Here is a 22351-nt window from a genome sequence, read left to right as displayed (position 1 = left end):
GAGCATAATAGTAACCCAATGTTCCATCAAGGCAACCAGCCTGAGAAGCTCTTAAGATCCCAGACTTAAGGAAGTAGGAGACATAGTTTCCTATATATTTATGCCTGAAAACAATGCTATGAGGAATATTTTAAAGTAATCACTGATCCTATTTTTGCAAATGAGGAAAGAGAAGCCCAGAGAAATTAAGTGATTTGTCCATAATTTCCAGATTGAATATATATGTCAAAGTTGGAAATCAAACCCAAGTAATTTTGATTCCAGATTCATCACTTTTCCCACTACTCCATACTTCTTCTCTTAATTTGGTTTGGCAAGGGTATCTTTGCCTTTCTAGGACCTGCTTACTAACCCTAGTGCAGTATTATATGGGCCTCCATCGCCTTTAGAAGAATGATTTTTTTTTCTTCCAAATGATCTTTCAGAGATCATTGACCTAGCTTTCTGATAATTCTACAAGGACCTTTAAGATAATTAATTTTTCTTTCCTAGAGATCCCATTGCCCCCTAGGTATTCTGTAAAGCCTTCCTTAATCCTGGCTAAACTGAAAGTAAATACCTTTCTCTTCTGTCATTCTTGTCAACAAGATGAAGATACATTTGGAAGGATTTGAAAGTGCTTGAGTGACTGAACCTATGTGGTAGTCATGTATAAGTGAATGTCAAATTAGAAGGATGTCTCAGTTAGAGTGTCCTAGTGACCTACTTTGGTGCTGTGCTGTTCTGTTTTTAACCAATGATTTGGATAAAGGCATGGATGATATGCTTGCTATATTTGAAGACAGTGTAGACATGTTTTGCTGGGTGCTTGGCTTGAGTTGCTGATAGGAACAGTAGGAGCTCTTCATATGACATGACTCATATAGTTCCAGAAGTGCCTCATTCTCTTATTTAAGTTTCCTTCTATTTATTTTATCCTCAGTGGAAATCAGAGAGCACCATCAAAATAATATTTCACAGGATTAAAAATGATATTACTTTTTCCTCTAAGCTTTCTTTAGAGATTTTTTTCAAAATTTTAATCATTCAAATTTCTATTCTCTGAGTGTCATCTTCTTTAATAAATTTACCCAATGGAACTTTGGAATTATTCCTTTAAATGTGGTTTTCTCTGGCTGTGGAACATATCAGGTAAATCTATTACATCTGCAGAGAGTAATCCCTGGTGATTTTCTTTATTTGTCTCTTAGCAGATATAATTTAAAAACATGTTAATCTGATTTTCAACAACATGGTTGGGCGGATGCACGTTGTTTGTGCCATATGCAATAGTCATGTCCCAGGCATCAATGACACCTACATTGAGGTCTTGGAAAATGTCCTTCATAATAAGATATTGAATATAGCCATGAAAGTCACCAAATCTCTCAGCCTCGATGTACATCTCCCTTATGTTTTCAGCTTTGAGGATGACTTTGGTTTCTGGGCTTCTCAAGAACAGTCGCTCAATGGCCCTTCGGACATTGATGGCCCTTCGTATGAAGATATCAATGGGAAAGGGTCTGAAATGCTGTCCCAAGGCAATGACAATGGCTGTGTTTTTGTCTCCTGATATTCTGTCAATTTCACGGGCAACATACTCATCATCTTTCATTGAGAAGAGCTGTGTAGTGACAAATGGATGTCCATGTTTTTTCCACTGAATGTGAATATGTCTTTCTACATCCACAAGTACATGTTTTTTAAACTTTCCACTTCCATGATGATCAAAAACTTTCAGGGCTGATGAAAAACAAATGAACATATATTTCAGGAAAAGAACATATCTGTAATATTTTCAAAAATATGATCGACCATGTATCCTGCTCCTTAAGAACTTGATTGGTAAGAGCATCATTCCTAACCATCAAGGGCAGGGCCGTCTTGCACAGAATGAGAAGGGACATTAAAGTCTAATTCAATTCCCTCATAATTTGTACATGAGAAAATATATTTATGAACTATATAAAACTATATTTCTGTAGTTTGTATTGTTATATATTTATTCATAAGGCCAAAACAAAAATGCAAATAAATACCACTTTAAACAACATGAAATTCAGCTTTAGTTTGGAAATTAATATATGAGACAGACATACTTTTCACAATATTGGGGAAGTAGAGTATCCACTGACGTAGTGTTGAATCTCCCATGAGGTAAATGAGTTTTCCTTTCAAGCAATCATTGATTATATTCATAGCATTAAACTGAGTAAGTTTACATGATGCTGAAATCCACCTCCCTTGCAAAGCATAACCACTGGGAACAGGGACCTTTATTCCAATATGGCATTTTTCTCTCTCCATTTCACTGTCTGATAAAAGAAATGTCAATGTACATAAAGTTACCAGCAGAATACTGTATACAACTAGATAAAATAAAAATAGCTAGTAGCATTAATGTAGCACTTTAAGATTTGTAAATCGCTTTACAAATATCATATTATTTGATCTTCACAACAATCCTGGGATGTAGGTACTATTATTATTACCCAGTTTACAGATGGGGAAACTGAGGCAAATAAAGGTTAAGTGACTTAACTAGGGGCAAATAACTAATAAGTGTCAGAGGCTGGATTTGAACTCGGGACTTCCCCAAACTCCAGCTCCAATTCTCTATATACTATACCACTTAGCTTCCTAGCAACAAAGTTCATGTATAAGATTAAAATGCTTACAAAGGCTATGAAAGAAAATAATGGGGAAAATTAGTAAAAAATGAAGGCTTGGCACTACCAAGATCATTGGATCTTGGCGAAACAGTTTTCGTTAAGTTCAACAAAGAGGTATAATTAAGCCAAAGATCTTGCTTTCTTGTTAAATAGAAAAGTGAGTCCCTCTCTCACGTGTTCCCTGTTATTCCATGTTTTCCACTTCAAAGTCCCCTGACATCATCCCTGATTTTCTCCTCCTTTGATTCTTTCTTTTCCTTGGCAAGACCAATATTTCTACTCATGTTCTAGAATCCTGTCTTCTCCTTTCTTCTCCTGGAGCTTGCCTCCTTCATAGTTTCATCTCTTTAAAAACAAATCTTCTATTTGAAATTGCCATCCCTTCACATTAAACATATATGCATGTACATATGTATGTGTGTATATGCATGCACATATGTACAGGCAAACTTGCTCAACTTGAAATCCCCATCTCCTCATATCATGTTATCATACATAACTTGATGTGCATTTTGTGTGACCATGTGCATCTATTTGTACACACAAAAATGTAAAACTTGAGCAATTTGTAATTTGAAGTGGAATATTATATGCATGCATATGAATATATATATATATATATATGTATATGAACACACACATATTCTTACAATCTGGCTTCTAACCCTATCATTCCACCAAAATTGCTCTCTCCAGTTAATGATGATCTCTTAGTTGCCAAATCTGATAGCATTTTCTCAATTCTTATTCTCCTTGACCTCTCTATATCTTTTGCCACTGTTGATCACTCTTTCCTCCTTGATATTCTTTTTTCTCTAGGTTTTCTTCAGTTAATTCTCAAGTTCTGGAGTTACAAACCATTATCTAATTAACTTTGGCATTTTTTTCATGGAATGTGTTAATTCTACTCTCCTATGCCCCAACTCACCATACCTTTACCTTTCCACATCAAAGTATCTTCTCTGGCCACCACTTTTCAATTGTGTTGTTTCACCCATTAGACTTCTTGAGAGCAATGACTTTCTTTGCTTTGTTTTTTGTATCCTAGGCATCTGGCACATAATAAGCAATTAATAAGTACTTTTTCATTCGTTCATGCATCTAATAGCTTTTTCTCTGTTCTTATCATTCTTAACCTCTCCATAGCTTTTGACACTATAGACAACCTCATCCTCCTGAAGTGTTTCTCTTCCTCCTCTCCTTATTCTCCTTTTACATATATTACTATTACTCAATATTCTTGACTGAATTATCTTCCTTCTAAGAAAAACAGCCTCAACTGGGACTTTGTTGTTGCTAGGCAATCCTACTATACCTCCCTTATCAACTCACTATCCCCATGCTCCACAGCAGCTCCTCCAAAGCTTTCCATCTTTTCTCAAACTTCCCATGTCTCCACATACCCGTACTCTGTCAGCTGAGAATTTTGACTGTGCTTTTACAGAAGAAAACTGAAGCCATTTTTCTATGAACTCCCTCTTTTCCCCTCTTCCTCGTCTTCTATCACTCAGATGCTTTTTGTCACTATCTCCTCCTTCACCTCTTTCTCACATGATAAAGTGGCCTTACTCCTTACCAAGGCTAATCCCTGTACTTGTTCAAATTATCTCATTCTAGCCTATCTCCTCCAACACTCTGCCCACTCTGTCACCCCCACTTTCACTTAGTTTCAATCTCTCCCTGTCTACTGGCTCATTTCCTACTTCCTACAAACATGCCCATCTCTCACCTATCCTGAAAAAAAAAATCTCACTTCATCTTTCCACCCCTGCTAACTAGACTGCTATATTTATTTGTCCTTTTATAGCTAAACTCCTCAAAAAGGCTATCTACAATATGTGCCTTCACTTTTTCTCCTCTTACTCTCTTCTTAAACTCTTACAGTTTGGTTTTTAATTCTTATCATTCAACTGAAACTGCTCTCTCCAAAGTTATTAATGAGCACTTAGTTGCCAGATCCAATGGCCTTTTCTCAATGTTCATTCTCATTGGCCTCTCTGCATATTTTGACACTGCTGATCACTCTTTCCTCCTCGACACTCTCTTCTTGCTGAGTTTTTGGGACATCACTCTCTCCTGGTTCTCCTCCTACCTACCTAATTGGTCCTTACCTCCTTTTTCTAGACCCTCCTCTAGTTCACACCCTTTAACTGTAGATATCCCTTAGGATTCTGTCCTGAGCCCCTTTCTTTTCTACTTCTGAATTACTTCACCCAGCCATCTCATCAGCTCCCATGAATTTAATTATCATCTCTATGCTGATGGTTCTTATATTTACTTATACTGTCCCAGCTACTCTGTTGACCTCTAATCTTGCATCTCCGACTACCCTTCAGACATCTTGAATTGTATGTTCAATAGACATCTTAAAATCAATATGTCCAAAACACAATTAATTATCTTTCTCCAAAACCTTCCTCCCCACCAACTCCTACCTTCCCTGATATTGTATAGGGCAACACTATCTTTTCAGTCCATCAGGCTCACAATCTAAGACTCATTCTGGACTCCTCACTATCCATCACCCCTCTCCCCATTTCCAATCTTTTCCTAAGGCCTACTGATTTCACCTTTGCAGCATCTCTCATACACACCCCATTCTCTTCTCTGACGCTCCACTACTCTAGTGTAGGCCTTCATCACCTCAAGTCTTGATTAGTGCCATAGCCTCCCTCAAGTCTCTCTTACACTCTAATTCACCTTCCATTCACTTACTAAAGTGATTTTCCTAAAATTAAGGTCTCATGTCCTCTCTCTCTCTGCACCCCGCCCCCCCCCCATCAATCAACTCCAGTGGCTTCTTATTGTCTCCAGGGGAAAATGCTCTGTTTAGTATTCAAATTCCTTGATAATCTTGTCCCTTCCTATCTTTACAATCTTCTTATTCCTTACTCCCCAACACATACTCTATGATCCAGTGACACTGGCTTCCTGGTTGTACCATGACAAAGAAATTCCATTTCTCAGCTCTGGGCATTCTCTCTGGCTGTCTCTATGCATGGAATGATCTCCAAACATTCAAACTTTACCACAGACAGCATAATTACGACGGACTGGCCACATTTTTGAATGCCAAATGTAGGCTTGCCTAGAAGATTATTTTACGGAGAACTCATACAGGGTAAGAGCTCACATGGTGGCCAGAGGAAGTGATACAAGGACACTCTCAAAATCTCTCTCAAGAACTTTGGAATTGCTTGTTTGACATGTGAGACACGGGCACAGGACTTCCCAGCATGTTGTGCCCTCATCAGAGAAGGTGCTGTGTTCTATGAACAATGAAGAATTGAAGTAGCTAAAAAGAAACTTGAGATGTGCAAATTTAGAGAATCTGCCACAAACGTTCACATGGATTATTTGTGCCCAGACTGTGGTAGAGCGTTCCAAGCTCATATTGGACTGATCAACCACAGTCAGATGCATTGTAACTTGACTCAAACATAGTGATGTCATTTTGGTCCTGTTCTAGAACAAAGGACAACCACCAACCAACCAATATGTCGCAAACATAAACAACTAATGTAAATAATATACTGGTGCATAAGAGATGAGCCTACAAAGTTCTATGTGAAATTTGTGTAAAGAAAGATCATTCATGACTATTAAAGATCAATTATAGTGGCTTGGAGGAGGTGGCATTTGAAGTGGAAATTAAGGTTGAAATTAAGGCTAGGTTAGAGGGCATGAGTCTAGAGGAAGAGAAAACTCAGGCCTTATATAGGGGATATTCATGAGGCTCAATTATAGGAAAAATGGAAAGGGCAGTGTCTCATTGATTGGAAGGGTAAGATGGAACCCCGTTGTTCATGATCTTGCTGGAATTATTTGGAACAGAGGAAAAACACGAACTAAACTATGCATAAGGCATGGATCTGGAAATTGTGGGAAACATGGATTGGAGGGAGGGATTGAATTAGGTATGAGGGCATTAGGGTATTAGGGATTCAATTAGAGATTGAAGTAGATAGAGAAAAATAGACAGACACAAATCATTAAAAAGGTAAAATTTATAGAAGATAGCTAATGATTGGGTATAAGAAGTTGGGCAGAAGCAAAGAGATTAGAACTCACCAAAATTTTTTAATCTAGTCTTTGAGAGACTTCTTTTCTAAGTATCAAAGCTCAGATTTAATCATCTAAGCCACTGGTCAAATGTTTTACTGAGATTTATTTTACACACAATTTAGAAGAAATTTCTCTATTTAATAAGGTAAGGAAGATCTGTGTTTATTACTGAAATTCACTTGGCAAAACTGAAAGTTTGAAGAAAAGCTTACAGACTCTTAAATTGGGGGTGTTTCACTAAGAGAAATTAAAAAAAAACCCTTGGAGCTTGATTGCTAAAAATGAATGGAATTTCTGGTGTATAGGAAAAAAGATTGTTAAACCAAAGGACTAGTATAAAAATCAACACACACACACACACACACACAAACCATCTGAGCTTTCTAATTATGATTCTATGCACCTCCATCAAAACATTTGAGAGTGTGTATAGATGTGAATAAGTCCTAAGTTTAAGCTCTTCCATCTTGTTCAGTTACATACAATCTAAAAGAAGTTCTAACTACTGAGATGGTGCTGATGGCAGAGAGATAGTTGAACCCAGAATGAAGACTGGCTTTGACTTTGATTAAAAACATTTCCTTGCATTCAGTGTTTTTTTTTAAATAAAGAAGCATAGTTTGCTAACTATTCTGATTTATGCTGAGTGAAAATTATATAAGAGAAAATTTTCATTTAAAAAGACCAGGGATCAAGTATCACCCAGTACAGCATAGAGTTGACTTACTGTTACAGTTTGATACCACAATGGATTTAAACTTTTTCATAATTTCGATCCCCACATTGGACCTTCAAAAGACAGAAAGATAAATTTATCACTCTTAGGCCTTATTGATTAGCCCACATCCAGTCTTTTCTAAACTTCTGCCTACTTTGTTCCTTTCTGCTATTAACCTCTAGGTTTGCATAATGACATTTACAATCAACACTTCCAAGTTCATATATGTGAGCTACTCTCGTTTTAATTAGATTTGAACTGAAGATCTTTGCATACAATTCTAGCCTATCATATCTCTTTCTAGATACCAGAAAACCAAGACTGGTTTATAAGAATCCAGTGATTATCAGTCACTTTTTGAAAACTACGAATGTGTATAAAAGAAAATGCTTTCCCAGAAATATCTCTTTCTAAGAATTAATTTCATGTGACTCTAACTCTGCATTAATATAGATCAGTTAGGAAAAGAATCTTCACATGAAGTATGGAACCCTAGCTTTTCTATCTACATCAGCTTGTATATTTGAAATTCTGTTTACCTTTGAAAAAGGGTTTTCTCCTTTATACTAAGATAAGAAACTTCACTATTCCTGCTCTTCATATGAGTTAATGCATTACAGGATACATTTGGAGGTCTCACACAGTAGAAGGCTTCTTGATCTCGGTGGTCCAGGTATTGGCACAATTCAGCGCTTGTCTTTAAAACCAGGCCACATTCAGTGAAGACCTGGGATGTGCCATTGGCAAACTGGCCTGTGAAAATCACCTTATCATAGCCCCTATTCCTTGCTTTCCAGAGTGCAGACACTCCTTCACTGGGGTGGATGAGCAAAAGAGACACAGAGACTCTGCCCACCCAGAATAATGTGAAACTGACAAGGTAGGTGCCATTGTTAAAGTCAGTCACTTTTCCTGAAGCTCCTGCTTTCAGTTTTGGGGAAGAAATCCTGGCCCTTAAGAAGTCTCCTCCATATTCCTTTCTTTGCCCCCAAAAATCTCTCATCTCCAGGAGAATATCTAGCTGATCTCCCCTGCAGTAGGTGGTCTTTGGATTAAAGATGGTGGCCACACTGTGGGCTGCACTAGTGGTGGTGTTCATGTGGGAGAATGATCTATGTGGGATAAGTTGGTCTAGCTGACTGATTATTTTGTTTGTTTTCTTCTTGATCTCTGTGGGTGCCATGGCTGTGGTGAGTGGCACATCAATAGATAAGAGCTTTTTCGAAATGTTCTGCTGATGTACAGAGATGGGAAGTTTTATTGTAGGCCCAAACTGAAACAACAAGAAACATAATTCAATGTATGCAGACCATAGAAACTGTCTCAATTTGAACATCATGATAGGTGACTTTACAAAGTTCTGAATGACAACTTTCTCATCTTCAATCTTCATTATTCTATTGTTCTTGATCCCTAACACTTGGACGTAGCCACCTGAGAAGAGAGCCTTAGAGCAATTAGACAGATGAGCTAGCAAGTAAGAATCAGCTTGAAATAAAGAGAGATTAAGAGGAAAGCTGGAAAAAGAAGTCCAGTGTTGACCAACTGTGAGATTATAAAGCCTTTCTTGATCTCCTTGGCTGATAATACTCCCCAGATCCTGCAAAAGGAAACAAATAAAAAACTTTTTATTTGTTATATGATCACTTTGTATATAGTATAATATCACACACACACACACACACACACACTTATATGTTTAATCTCTCAATAGGATATAAACTTGTTGAGGCCAGGGACTATTTTATTTTTGTCTTTATTTCTTCCCATGCCCAACATAATATTCAGCATGTAGCTGACACTTAGCAAATGCTTATTGATCCATTTATCAGACATGGTTAAGCAAACAACAAGTAAACCCATTACCAGAGGTTTAGGATGAAACAACGAAAGGGGGAAAACAAGGAAGAAAGGATTGGAGCTATGTTCCCATAAGTTATGCCAAATAAGCCAAGATATAACTAAATTATAGTTACCTTAAGGTAAGGATTTTGTGTTTTGTAAATGCCTTTGTGTCTCCTTATGTTTCAACAATTCAGCTAGCAGCTGCTGTGGGGTAGAAAAACGAACACAAACCCAACAACAGGAACACTGCAAGCCCAGGTTTTTTTGATCTGCTTTACTAAGGAAAGCAATGTTAAGTTGTTAACAATCTTACTTTAATCCAGCATACAAATATCATTCACTTAGTTCAGGGGAAAGAGCCAGCACTCTGAACTTCAGAGCAAACACAAACAAATTACAAACATCAGCAGACAGACCTTGTCTGATTCAAATCTCGATGCATAGTTACCAGAGTTTAACAAAGTCTGAACATCTGGGTTTACAAGCTGGAGGGCTCTTAACTATAGCTGCCAAGAGTCTCCACAACAGCACACCACCAAGAGTGAGATCCCTCTGCAAATAGCCCTGTCTTCCCTTTTTATGCACTCTTTAGCCATCATCAAATGTCATCTGAGCCACCAGAACTTAAGCTCTTACTATTGGCTCTGGTCTAAGCAACTCCCCTTAGGGCCCTGGGGGCTTCACGCCCACTTCGGCTTAGCACCTGGTAGCTAGGATTTTGGGGCCTACTTGGGAATGAAGATATAATCAGACCTCCCTTCATTGGCCCCACCTTAGTTACCAATGCACCTTACTACAAAATTACAGAATTTGGGAGCTGGAAGGGACCCTAACTACCAGTCCAACACATACCTGAAAGTAATCTGCATTTTAACCTACCTGACAAATAGTTGTTCATCCCTAGCTTGGATAACTCCAATGAGGTATCCTATTGTCTTTCAATGGAGCCCATTCTTCTTTTAGATAACTCTAATTATTGTCTGCATGTTGTCTCTCCCACTAGATTGTGAGCTCCTAGAGGGAAGGGACTGTCTTTCTTTGTATCCCCAATACTTAGCACAGTAGATGCTTAATAAATGCTTATTAACTGACTGACATCAAACCTAAATTTTCCTCTTTGAACTTCCAACCATGGCTGTCAGATCTGATTTCTGGGACCAAATGAAACATGTCTAAACCTTCTTCCATTTGAAAATCCTTCAGATATTTAAATTCACCTGTTATGTCCCTCTTGAGTCTTCTCTTCTACATGCTAAACATGTTCCATCAAACAATTCTCACAGAACATGGACTAAAAGCCTTCCTCTATTCTGGTTGCTTTACTCTGCATATTCTCCAGCTTATCAATGTCCTTCTAGAACTGTGGCTCCCAGAACTAAACATCACATTCAGATGTCATCTTATCTGTGGCAGAGTACGTAAGGCCTTTTACTTTTCACCAATCTCCTAGAAGGTGCATGTATCTCTATTAAAGCAATCAAAGTCTGCTTGAACTTTTTTGTCTTCTGAATTATACTACCAACTCAGATTGAGTTTATAGTCCATTAAAATGCCCAGATTTTTTTTCAAACAAACTACTCCCTAATCATAATTCCCCTAGATTCTATTTGTGAGGCTGACTTTTTGAGCTGGTGTGACATTTTGCATTTATCCCTATTGAAATTCATCTTATTGGATTCAGCCCAATGTTCTAGAAAAGTGGTGAGCAAACTATAACAATACATAACTTGTCAACACTGGATTTACAATGTCAAGGTGTTTTGTGGATCTTGACTCTATCATCCAGTGTGTTAGTAATCACTCCTCACTTTGTGTCATCTACAAATTTAATGAATATGATATTTAATGCCTTAATCCAAATCTTTGATAATAATATTAGAAAGCACAGGGCCAAGTATTCTACTACAGATTTCTTGCCACATCGATATTGAACAATAAATGATTTCCCATTATGTCTAGCTAGTCCTAGATCCATCTAGTTATATTGTTATCCAGAGCAACACTGTCAAACATTCAACCAGCCCATGATACTCCCAAATATGGTGGCTGGAACCAGATTAAGATGTAATTGGGAAATATTTAACAAAATAAATAAAAACACAACAGAACACAGATATTGTTAATATATGGTTTTCTAAGTCAGTATGCGGCTTACAGGGATCCTTATGTATAGTTTAGTCATCCCATGTGTATTTGAGCTTGACACCACTGATCTACAGTAGACCCATCTCTATCTTCTCAATTTAAATGCATCATTAAGTCTAGGAGAACTATATCTATGGCATGTTTCTCATTTAACAGTTTAGCAAAACTGGCAAAAAAAATCAACTTAAAATCATTTACTAAGCAACTACTATGTAGCAAGCACTAAAGATATAAAGACAAAAGCTAAATAGTTTTTGCCCTCAAGGGGCTTACACTCCAATAGGAGGAGACTACACAGTCATAGAAGAACACAAGAACAAAACATGTATAAAGAAGATAAAAGCTAACATTAGAGGAGAAAATAGTAGCAGCCTGAGTGTCAGGAAGGCTTCCTAAAGAAAGCAGTGCTTGAACTGAGTCTTCAAGGAATCCAGAGACTCCCAGAAACTGAAGTGTGCTGGATAGCCAGTTCAAAGACAAGGAGACAAGAGTCGGAGCTTCTTGTATAAGAAACAGTAAGTAGGCCAGTATAGTTGGGCCACAGAATGTGTGGACACAGATAATTTGCAAGAAGACAGGAAACATTAAGAGGGACAATGTTGTGAAGAGTTGCAAATGCCAAAAAATTCCATTTTTTATTTGATTCTAGAAGTAATGGAGAGCCACTGGAATGTACTGAGTATGGAAGTGATATGGTCAATCTTCTACTTTGGGAAAATCATTTTGGTGGATACATAAAGGATAGATTGGAGAGGGTGGGGAACTTAAGACAGGGAGTATTATTAGATATTGTAATAATTCAAGCTAGAGGTGATGAAGCCATGAAATAAGGTGTTGTCTATAAAAGTAGAGAGAAGGGAGCTTACATGAGTGATGGTATGAAGATAGAACTTGCACATGTTGGCAATGGATTGATTTGGATATATGGGAAGAGTGAGAATGAAGAGTTGAAGATGACAGTAAGGTTGTAAACCTGACTGAGTGGAAGAATGGTAGTGCCCTTAAAGTCTGGATGACAGATAAAGTTTTAGGGGAAAATAATGGTTTCTTCTTTGGACATGCTGGGTTGAGATGCTTATAGGTCTTCTCATTTGAAATGTCCTGGAGGTAGTTTGTGATATGGGATTAGCGCTCACAAAAGATGCTAGCGCAGGATTTTTAAATCAGACAGTATTCTACATTAGATAATAACTGAACCCAAGGAGGAGGATGAGGTCACTGAGTGATATGATAGAGAAAAGAGAAGATGGCCCAGGACAGTCTTGAGGAATATCCACAGAATTGACATGGATGAAGATCTAGCAAAGGAAAGAGAGAAGAAGCAATCATTGAGTCAACTAGCATTTATCAAGCATCTACTCTATGCCATTCTGAGGTAGCTAGATGGTTCAGTGGATAGAGGGCTGGGCCTGGAGTCAGGAAGGCTTATCTTCCTGGGTTCAAATCTGGCCTCAGATACTTCTAGCTGTGTGACACCCTGAGCAAATCTGTTTGCCTCAATTCACTGGAGAAGGAAATGGCAAACTACAGCAATATCTTTGCCAAGAAAACCCCGTGTGCAGTACAGCCCCCAGGATTATGAAGAGTAGGACATGACCAAAGAATACCAATGGGCCATGTCCTGTGCTAAAGCACTGGGGATGCAAAGAAAATTTTTTAAAAAGCCCCTGCCTTTAAGGAGGTCTCAGTCTGATAGAGGAGAACCAATAAATACCTATATATAAACAAGATCCATGCAGGATAAATTGGAGACCACCTCAAAGGGAAAGAATTGAGATTAAGGAGGAGTGGGAAAGGATTTTTGCTGAAGGTGAGACTTTAGTTGAAACTTAAAGGAAACCAGGAAAGCCAAGAATCAGAGTTGAAGAGTGAGAGAGTTACAAGTTTGAGGACAGCCAGTAAAAATGCCCAGTCAGGAAAAACAGCAAGGAAGCTATTGACATTGGATCAAAGTACATGAGGGAGTAAGAGAACGTTTTGTTTCTTTGTTTTAAGGGGCTTCCTTACAGTAATTGACACAAAGGTCTGAGTAAGCTTGGCATTGATGTTTGAGGGCTCTCATAAACTCTGAAATCAATGGGGTGTAGGCTCTGGGAACCCCCTATTACTCTCCTTGAATCTTCCCACAAGATCTGGCCTTTGCCTGAGGCCATAAGCCTTACATTATCTCGGTGCAAATCTCTGTTACCATTAACCAAGCCTAACCCTCCATTGTCTGTTATCTCGAGATAGCCTTCAGCTACTTCTCACTCTCAATCCCATTCTCTTGGTTCAGGAGCCTGACCTTTAGTCACCCCAGTCCAATCAAGGTCCTCCTTAGACTCCTCCTCAAGACCCTCCCTACACCCCTCCTCCCATCACCCCAGACTACTTGGCCAACCCTAGATCCTTCCCACAGTCTTTCTGTATATAAGATCCATCTTGCCTCTATGAAGGAGCTCAGATTCTATTTAGCTCAGATTTCAGTCTAGCTCAGATTTAATCTGGCCCACTGGCAATAGTGATACAAATGCTCAGGCTCCTTAAGAGTCTCCCCAATATGGTCAGTCTTTAATAAACTTTGTTTTTCTTTGGCTGCAAGAAGTCTTGGGTCATATTCATTCAGGTAGGACCTGGTGTGTCACTATTTTGGGGTTGCGAGCACCCCTAATCTCAACAAAATGACACAACTTTTCTCCAAGGCTCCCAGTCATTGCATTGTGTAAGAAAGTATTTAGAGGTAGAAAGTTCATTCCCTACCACCAGTAATTATACCTGTCTCCTTAACCTAAAAAAACAAAAACAAACAAAACCTCACTAGATACTGTCAACTCCACTAGCTATTCCTTTGTATCTGTCTTCCACATCTCACTTAACCTTCTTTCTTTCCTCTGAACCCTCTGCAATCTGGCTTCTGAACGTACTACTCAACTGAAACTGCTGATAATCAGTTCTAATTAATATTAATCTAGTCCAAACACCTTGTTTTCTAGATGGGAAAACTGAAACCCAGAAAAACTTCTGGTGACATGCTAAATTCACACAAGTAGAAGGTAGTAGGTGCAGAGTTTGAACCTAAATTTACTAACTCCAAATGGAGTGTTCTTGATTCTCTTGTTGTTGTTGTTAAGTGGTTGCAGTTGTGTCTAACTCTTTGTGACCCAATTTGAGGTTTTCTTGGCAAAAACACTGGAGTGGTTTGCCATTTCCTTCTCCAGCTCATTTTAGAAATGAGGAACTAAGACAAACAGCATGAAGTGACTTGCCCAAGGTTACATCGCTAGTAAATATCTGAGGTTGGATTTGAACTCAGGAGGATGATTCTTTCTGACTCCAGGTCTGGTACTCTAACCAATGTGCAATCTAGCACTATCTACCTACCTACTCAACACCAGGCTAAATTTACCAAACACTTCTTGTTGGCCAGACAAGTAGTATCTTTTATTGCTTTTGAGGTACACTGAGGCCAGAAGAAATTAAATTCCTTGGCAAAGGACAGATCTCTAGGTAACAAAAGAACTGGAAATAACATTATGATTCCTCACTAATCAAATTAAACCAATTTGAATACTGTGGTCTGGGAAGTACCTTGGAGATTATCAACTCTAAACTCCTTGCTTTACAAAAGAAGAAATTGAAGACCCAAGAAGCTGAGTGGCTTGCCCAGGATTAATGACAGCAGAGAATAGAATTCCTGGAGTTTCTTCAACTATAATTTGACTAACCTTGCCAAAGAAGCCCAGCATCTCTACCCTTTCCAACTCTGCTAAATTCCTTCCTTCCCAAATCTTCATCCTCCTCCTTCCTAAAATATTAAACGTACTTGACATTGTAGAGACGGTACATTTTACCCTACACATAGCAAAACTCTATTTCCTCTTGTCATAGCCTATAATTTTTTATAGATGTAATCCTATTAAATCCTAGTGACTTCCTAAAACATTTTTCTCAGAATTACCATTACTCAATCTTTCTTCTTTATCTCCAGTTAAAGAGAAAAAGGTATCTTTCCTTCGCACTAAAGCTGCTGATCGTATTGCAAGTACTCTTAGCCTCAGGTCCCTGAACTTGTTTGTAAAGTATTTTGATAACTGCATTGCAATGTAATTGGTTCCCACACTAATTCTAATGCATTTTACTTCATGCTTTAAATTATTATTTGGAGAAGGGGTCTATAGTCTTCTCTCCCTCTCTCTCTCTCTCTCTCTTTCTCTATCTCTCTTTCTCTCTCTCTCTGTCTTTCACACACAGACACACATACACAGACACACACACACACACATACACACACACACACACAGAGGTTAATAACCCTTGCTCTACCAGCACCTTTAAATGAATCTCTTTTGCTTCCTTTGAGATCTTACTCTAACAATCATCTTCTCATATGCAAACACTTTCAATTTTTCCTGTTTCACTGGCTTGTCTCTATCTACCTATAAATATACCTACCTTCAAAAATCTTTCCTTTGATCCTTTTTTTTATCAGGCTGTCTTTCCAACTCTCTTTCCCTTCACTTCTCAATTACTAAGAAAAATGATCTATTATCACTAGAAGAAATTAGGGAAAACTATCAGACCATATAGGTATGACCTAAATAACATCCTTTATGAATCTTAAGTGGAAATTATAAATAGATCTAAGGTATTAGCTCTGGTAGAAGAAGTGCCTGAAGAACTACGGAGAGGGGCATGTAATATTATACAAGAGGCAGGAACAAAAAAAAATCCAAAAAAAAAGGGAGAGCAAGAAAACAAAATGGCTATCTTATAAGGCTTTACAAATAGCTGAGGAAACAAAGAAAGGGAAAGGGAAAGGAGAAAGGGAAAGATATACTTAACTGAATTCAGAATTCCAGAGAATAGCAAGCAGAGATAAGAAGGTTTTCTTTTATGAACAATGTAAAGAAATAGAAGAAAACAACAGAATGGGAAAGATGAGATCTCTTCAAGAAAATTAGAGATAACAAGGGAAAGTTTCATACAAAAATGGGCATGATGAAAGACAAAAATGGTAAAGGTTTAACAGAAGCAGAAGAAATTAAGAAGAGGTGGCAAGAATACATAAAATAACTATACAAGAGAGATCTTAACATCATCAATAACCAGGATGGTGTCGTTACTGTCTTAGAGCCAAACATCCTAGATGGTGAAGTCAAGTGAGCCTTAGGAAGCAGTGCTAACAATAAAACCAATGGAAGTGATGGAATTCCAGCTGGGCTATTTAAAACTCTAAAAAATGATCCTATTAAAGTGTTGAACTCAATGTGCCAGCAAATTTGGAAAACAACATTGGATTAGAAAACATCAGTTTCAGTCCCAATCCCAAAGAAGAACAATACTAAAGGATGTTCAAATTACCAAACAGTTGCACTCATTTCACATGCCAGCAAGGTTATGTTTAAGGTTCTGCAAGCTAGGCCTCAGCAATATATGAACCAAGAATTACAGAAGAGAAGAGAAGTCGGCTTTTTGAAGAGGCAGAGGAACTAGAGACCAAATTGTCAACATTCTCTGGATTATGGAGAAAGCAAGAGAGTTACAGAAAAAAAAAATCTACTTCTGTTTCATTGACTATCCTAAAGTCTTTGACTATGTGGTTGACAACAAAATGTAGCAAGTCCTAAAAGATACAGGAATACTAGATCATGTTACTTGTCTCCTGAGGAGCCTGTGTGTGGGACAAGAAGCAATAATTATAACCTAACATGAAACAACTGGTTTGTTTAAGATGGAAAAGGAGTACAGCAAGGCTGTATATTGCCATCTCATTCATTTAACTTACATGCAGAGAACATCATAGGAAATGCCAGGCCACATGAATCAAAGCTGAAATTAAGGTTACCAGGAGAAATAACAAAAATTTCAGATATGCAGATACCATTCTGATGGTAGAAGGTGAAAAGGATGATGAGGGTGAAAGGGGAGAGCGTAAAAGCTTGCTTGAAATTTAACATAAAAAAAGTAAGATCTTGGCAACTGGTCCCATCACCTTCTTGCAAATAGAGGGAAAAGTAATGATAGTAGAGTCAGATTTTATGTTCTTGGGCTCAAAAGTCACTGTAGACAGTAACTGCAGCCATGAAATTAAAAGACACTTGCTCTTTGGAAGAAAAACTAAGGCAATTCTTGGCAGCATACTAAAAAGCAGAGACATCACCCTGCAACAAATTTCCATATAGTTAGAGCTATGGTTTTTCCAGTAGCAACGTATGGTTGTGAGAATGGGACTATCAAAAAAGCTGAGCACTATAGAATCAATGCATCTGAATTGTGGTCCTAGAGAAGACTTTTGAGAGTCCCTTGGACAGCAAGGAGGTCAAATCAGCCAATACTTAGAGAAATTAATTAAGGCTATTCACTGAAAGGTCAAATGCTGAAGTCGAAACTTAAATACTTTGGCCACATACTAAGAAGGTGGGACTCCTTTGAAAGGACCCTGATGTTGGGAAAGATTGTAGGCAAAAGGAAAGGGGATGGCAGAGGATGAGATGGATAGATAGTGTCATGGAAAAAACAAAAATGAACTTGGACAGAATTTGAGAGGTAGTGTAGGACAGAAGGGCCTCCTGTGCTACAGTCCATGGGGTGACAAAGAGTGGGACATAACTGAATGACTGAACAACAACAACAACAGCTTACTTACTAAAATATTTCTGGCGGGCTTATAGCTGTCAGACAGAGTACCGTGTTTCTTTTCCTTTAACACTTGTTCAATAATTTAACCAGTGTCATATTACCTATTTGTGACTCATAATGACCCCTATTTTTTCTTCTATACTTTTTGCTGGCTGGTCTTTTACAGACAAGGGAAGAGAATTCCATTCAATTCAACAAGCCCTAATACAGTAGTAGCAACCGAGTTCAAGGGGAGTGATATAGTGGGTTGAGGACTGACCTCAGTCAAGAAGACTCAATTACCAACTTCAATTACCAACTCTATCACATTCTGACTGTGTGATACTAGACAAATTCCTTAACTACCTTACTCCAGGAGATAATTTACATTGGCAGACACAGGGGATCCATACACAAGTGAACTCAATAATCCTTAAAATGTGTTTAAGGCACCTTGCTAGGTCTAGAAAGATAAAAATGAAACCATTCTTGCTCTTCAAGAGCTTACAGAAAAGTGACTACAAGGTAATTGCAGGAGAGAGAGAGAGAGAGAGAGAGAGAGAGAGAGAGAGAGAGAGAGAGAGAGAAACACAATTAAGGGATCAGGAAAGCCTTTCTACAAGAGGTGGGATGTGACCCAATCTTTGAAGTAAAGTGAGTAGTCTAAAAGATGAGGTAAAGAAGGAATGAATTCTAGGCAAGGAGGACAACCAAAGGCAAGTAGGAAGTAATGAGTTTGTGGAATACCAAAGTAATGCAGTTTGGCCAAAATTTACAGCATGTGAAGGAGAATAATGTGAAATAAATCCAGAAAAGTAGGTTATAGCCAGGACTTTAAACACCAAAGCAATATGGAGCTACTGAAAATCTTCTCAGGGACTGGGGACTGAATTCCCATTTCCAAAGATGAGCCATCTTTGAATTTGATGGACTGTTTCTGGATTTTCCATTTAGGGAGAGAGGAGGGGACACACACCAAAGGAGTGAACAAGCCTGAGAACTATGATGTTGGCATCTATAATGAATGAAATAATAAGTTGATTTATTTTAGTTTACCCAGTGAAAAGAAACTGGATTAGTATTCACAAAATCTGAGATCTAGTCCTAGCTCTGCCACTAACTAGTAATGTGACCTTTTCAGCAGTCACTGAATTTCTCGACTCAATTTTTCTACCTTTAAAAAGGGTTGGATTGCTTGTTTCCTTAAAAGTCTAAATACTATGGTTCAGAATGCTTTTTAGTTATCTCTTGATTATTTTTCAGCCATATTTTAAGTAGCATCATGGTATAATGAAAGATTAATGGCTCTCAAGTCGGAGGACCTGGGTTCAAGTCCCATTACTTGTGTGATTTTTGGGAAACTGTGTAATCTCCCTGCATCTTAGTTTCCTCATCTGTAAATTGAGGTGGTTGAACCAGATGAACTTCAAGTTCCTTTCCAGTTTGAAGTCTATGATTTTATGATCCTAATCTCCTCGGTCTCCCTGAAGAAGGATGCCACCCTGTTACCCTGCCTCCCTACCCAGCTGAGCAAATTGTCTGAACAGGTGTTTGCTGTTCTTATCTGAAATTCCTCTCATTGTCAAAAGAACAGAAATGGCATACAAGGTTTTGACACTGATACCATGTTACTATATTTCAGACCCTTTTGGGGTCCAGAAATTCCATCACCACAATGAGGCAGTCTATTGCTCTGTATTTTTACCAAACAAATTAATTTTGAATTTGGGAATGTCCAAGTTGTGGGTCAGTTTTGTGATCTCTTGGGGCTGGCTTTAGTGTGTAAATTGAGCTTGAGACACATAAAGAAGATGTCCTCCAGCCCAGAGGGTTAGGCTTTCAGGGTTTGGAATATGCTTCACAAATAGCATCCTAGCCCAAGGTAGAAAAGAAAGAATTCTGGAGCCACTTGGTAGCCACAGAAATACTGCTTCAAACACCTTGGGTGGAATTCATGTCATAAACATCAATGCATTTATCTACTGTTCTATTTTATTATCTCAAGTTCAATATCATACTTGCTGTGTGATAGAGAACAAGTTACTTAAACTCTTTCAGGCTCAGTTTCATCATCTGTAAAATGGGGATAAAATAACACTTATCTCACAGGTTGGTTGTGAGGATCAAATGAGTTAATTAATAGACAGCATTTGGCAAACCTTAAAGTCGTACACATATGCTAGTAATTGCAATAGTAGTATTATTAGTAGTAATAGTAGTAGTAGGAGTACTATATCCCATTGACCCTTCCCTCTGCAATTCAGTTTTGTCTTGGTCTAGCAAAAGATCATACTGAAAAAGAAAATAATTCCTACCTTTGAGAAATTTCCTGAAGCCATAAAGAACACCCACATAGCTAACAGGGAGCTTAGCATTAGCAGTATTTTCCAGGCAATCCTATTTGAAGACATAGTGAGAATCCTATAAGAAATGAACATAAAAGATGGAAATACATCCAGGAGCCCAAGGAAAAAGACATTTCTTCATACTCATCTGCCCTCATTTTAATAGCTCTTGATTTCCAGGAACCTGTTCTTCACATCTACTGCAACTCCTTCCCAGACGTTATCTGTCTGGCTCTGGAAATGTGTCATCAGCTCTTGGAGAAATCCACATTGAGGAGATGCGTAAGGTTCGACATTCAACCATTTAGAATTGCTTAGAAAATAAATTTTCTGAACTCACTGTTGAATTTTCCCAGTCACTAATTTACAAAAGACACGCCTACTGTTAGACCATTGGAGATTTGTTGAGCTGGGAAAAGGTTTTTTTTTTTTTTTAAAATAGCAGGATTTTATGTTGAACAATGTTATTGCTTATTTCCTTTACTGAAACTGTTTGGCAGACTATATACATATGTATGTATATATATATATATTTTTTTTTCCAAAAACTTCCTAGTTCCCTGTCCACTAACACCTTTTCTCCCCCTCCCTCATTTATTATCAACATTATCACTAAGATTTTACTGTGGTGTTGTATTTCCCTATGAAAACAGAGTTCTTGAAAATTTTCTTTTTTTGGGTTATTCATGATCTACTCTGCCCCTCACTTCTGGCTACCCTCATCTTGTCTTTCTAGCCTCAGGTTAGGAATTGGGAGTCACTGTACCTGTGGACAAAAGAGCCCCCTACGGATGCTGTCTAGGTTTGCTAGGAATTCCGAAATGCAAGGGTACAGGGAGGGTTTGCCTCAAAAGATTTTGACCCCTCAAGCCTTATTTCAGTGCAAGTAGCAGGTTTATTATGACACTGGTTGGATGGGAAAGATTTCTACTGAGTCTTGTATTTTTGACACCAATACAAGCAGGCCAGATTCTAAGGATCTGTGCAATTTAATGAGGGTAAGGTTGGTACATTTATACATAAAAAGACTGTGAGAAGATTTGAATGGCATTAGGGAGTGGCAAGTAGCCAGGGGTGGTCTGGAGGTAACAGAGAATGAATAACTGGGCTGGGTTGGAGGGCCACAATGAAAAGACACTTGAAAGGATTATATTGAGATAGGCTGGGTGCCTAAGGAAACACCAGGGACTGGTGTGCAATTAACCTTAGTTAGGTTCGGATTCCCGCCTACAATAAGACACATTCGCAATGGAATAATGCTTTTATTAAAAGACGGGGAATGCTACATTGGATTTACAACAGCAATAACTAACAATTCCTAATAACACAACTAATATAGCAAAAGCAGAAACAAAACAGACAGAAACAGAAAATATCACCAATTTGGGGAAGTGCCTACACCTGATTTTCCAAGCTGGGGTATCCTGGGGTACAGCTATCAGGGTTCCAAGCAGGAGGGTCCCAGGCAAAGCGTCCTCTCCATGGGTGAGATTCCAATGCAACTCACCCACCTGGATCCTTAAACAGGGCATTGAACAGAGCTCACTGCCAACTACCCCAGATATTCCCATTGGGAGGTTATTTTTGGGAGCTGGCTAGGCTCCCAGAAGGGCAGTATCTCCAAATGTTTAACATCAAGAGTGTTTGTTATCCTTTGGAGAAGGCTTATCATGCCTCCAAATGGGACAGTCCAAAGATTCGTTATTCCCTGATCAAGGCTTATCATATCTCCCAGCAGAAGAGTCCAAAGGTTCATGTAGAGGACGTGCAGGGCCTGGACTGTGTTCAATTAAGCTAGGTTAGGTTCAGATTTGGATTCACACTGGCAATAAAGCACATTCCCGACAGAACAGAGTTCTTTATTGAAAGACGGGAAATTCTCTATTAACCTTGCAACCACATTATTTAACAATTCCTACTACATAGTTAATGCAATGACAAAGACAAAGGCACAGACACACAGAGGCAATACCTGTTCAGAGGCA

The 22351-nt window shown here is 38.3% G+C and overlaps 1 protein-coding gene across 3 annotated transcripts; it reads right to left on the bottom strand.

Moving 5' to 3' along the window:
• Nucleotides 1-1159: 1159 nt before the first annotated feature.
• On the bottom strand, nucleotides 1160-21885 carry LOC118840036 (NXPE family member 1-like). Of its 3 annotated transcripts, none has more exons than XM_036747542.1 (6): nucleotides 21768-21885; nucleotides 20337-20442; nucleotides 7974-8707; nucleotides 7444-7505; nucleotides 2079-2294; nucleotides 1160-1722 (listed from the first exon to the last, which is right to left on the bottom strand). In XM_036747542.1, exons 2-6 carry the CDS (start codon nucleotides 20430-20432, stop codon nucleotides 1187-1189), a joined length of 1644 nt encoding a protein of 547 aa, XP_036603437.1. In that variant the 5' UTR covers nucleotides 20433-20442; nucleotides 21768-21885; the 3' UTR covers nucleotides 1160-1186. The 3 variants fall into 3 exon arrangements, with proteins under 3 accessions (XP_036603437.1, XP_036603436.1, XP_036603435.1); XM_036747541.1 differs by lacking the exon at nucleotides 21768-21885 and adding an exon at nucleotides 20511-20603 and having other exon boundaries at nucleotides 20337-20418; XM_036747540.1 differs by lacking the exon at nucleotides 21768-21885 and having other exon boundaries at nucleotides 20337-20596.
• Nucleotides 21886-22351: the final 466 nt, after the last annotated feature.

Source organism: Trichosurus vulpecula, chromosome 2 (assembly GCF_011100635.1).
Source record: "Trichosurus vulpecula isolate mTriVul1 chromosome 2, mTriVul1.pri, whole genome shotgun sequence".
Classification (NCBI taxonomy): domain Eukaryota; kingdom Metazoa; phylum Chordata; class Mammalia; order Diprotodontia; family Phalangeridae; genus Trichosurus; species Trichosurus vulpecula.
The sequence above is the reverse complement of the archived record's forward strand: the minus strand, read 5'-3'. Positions and strand labels throughout refer to the sequence as shown.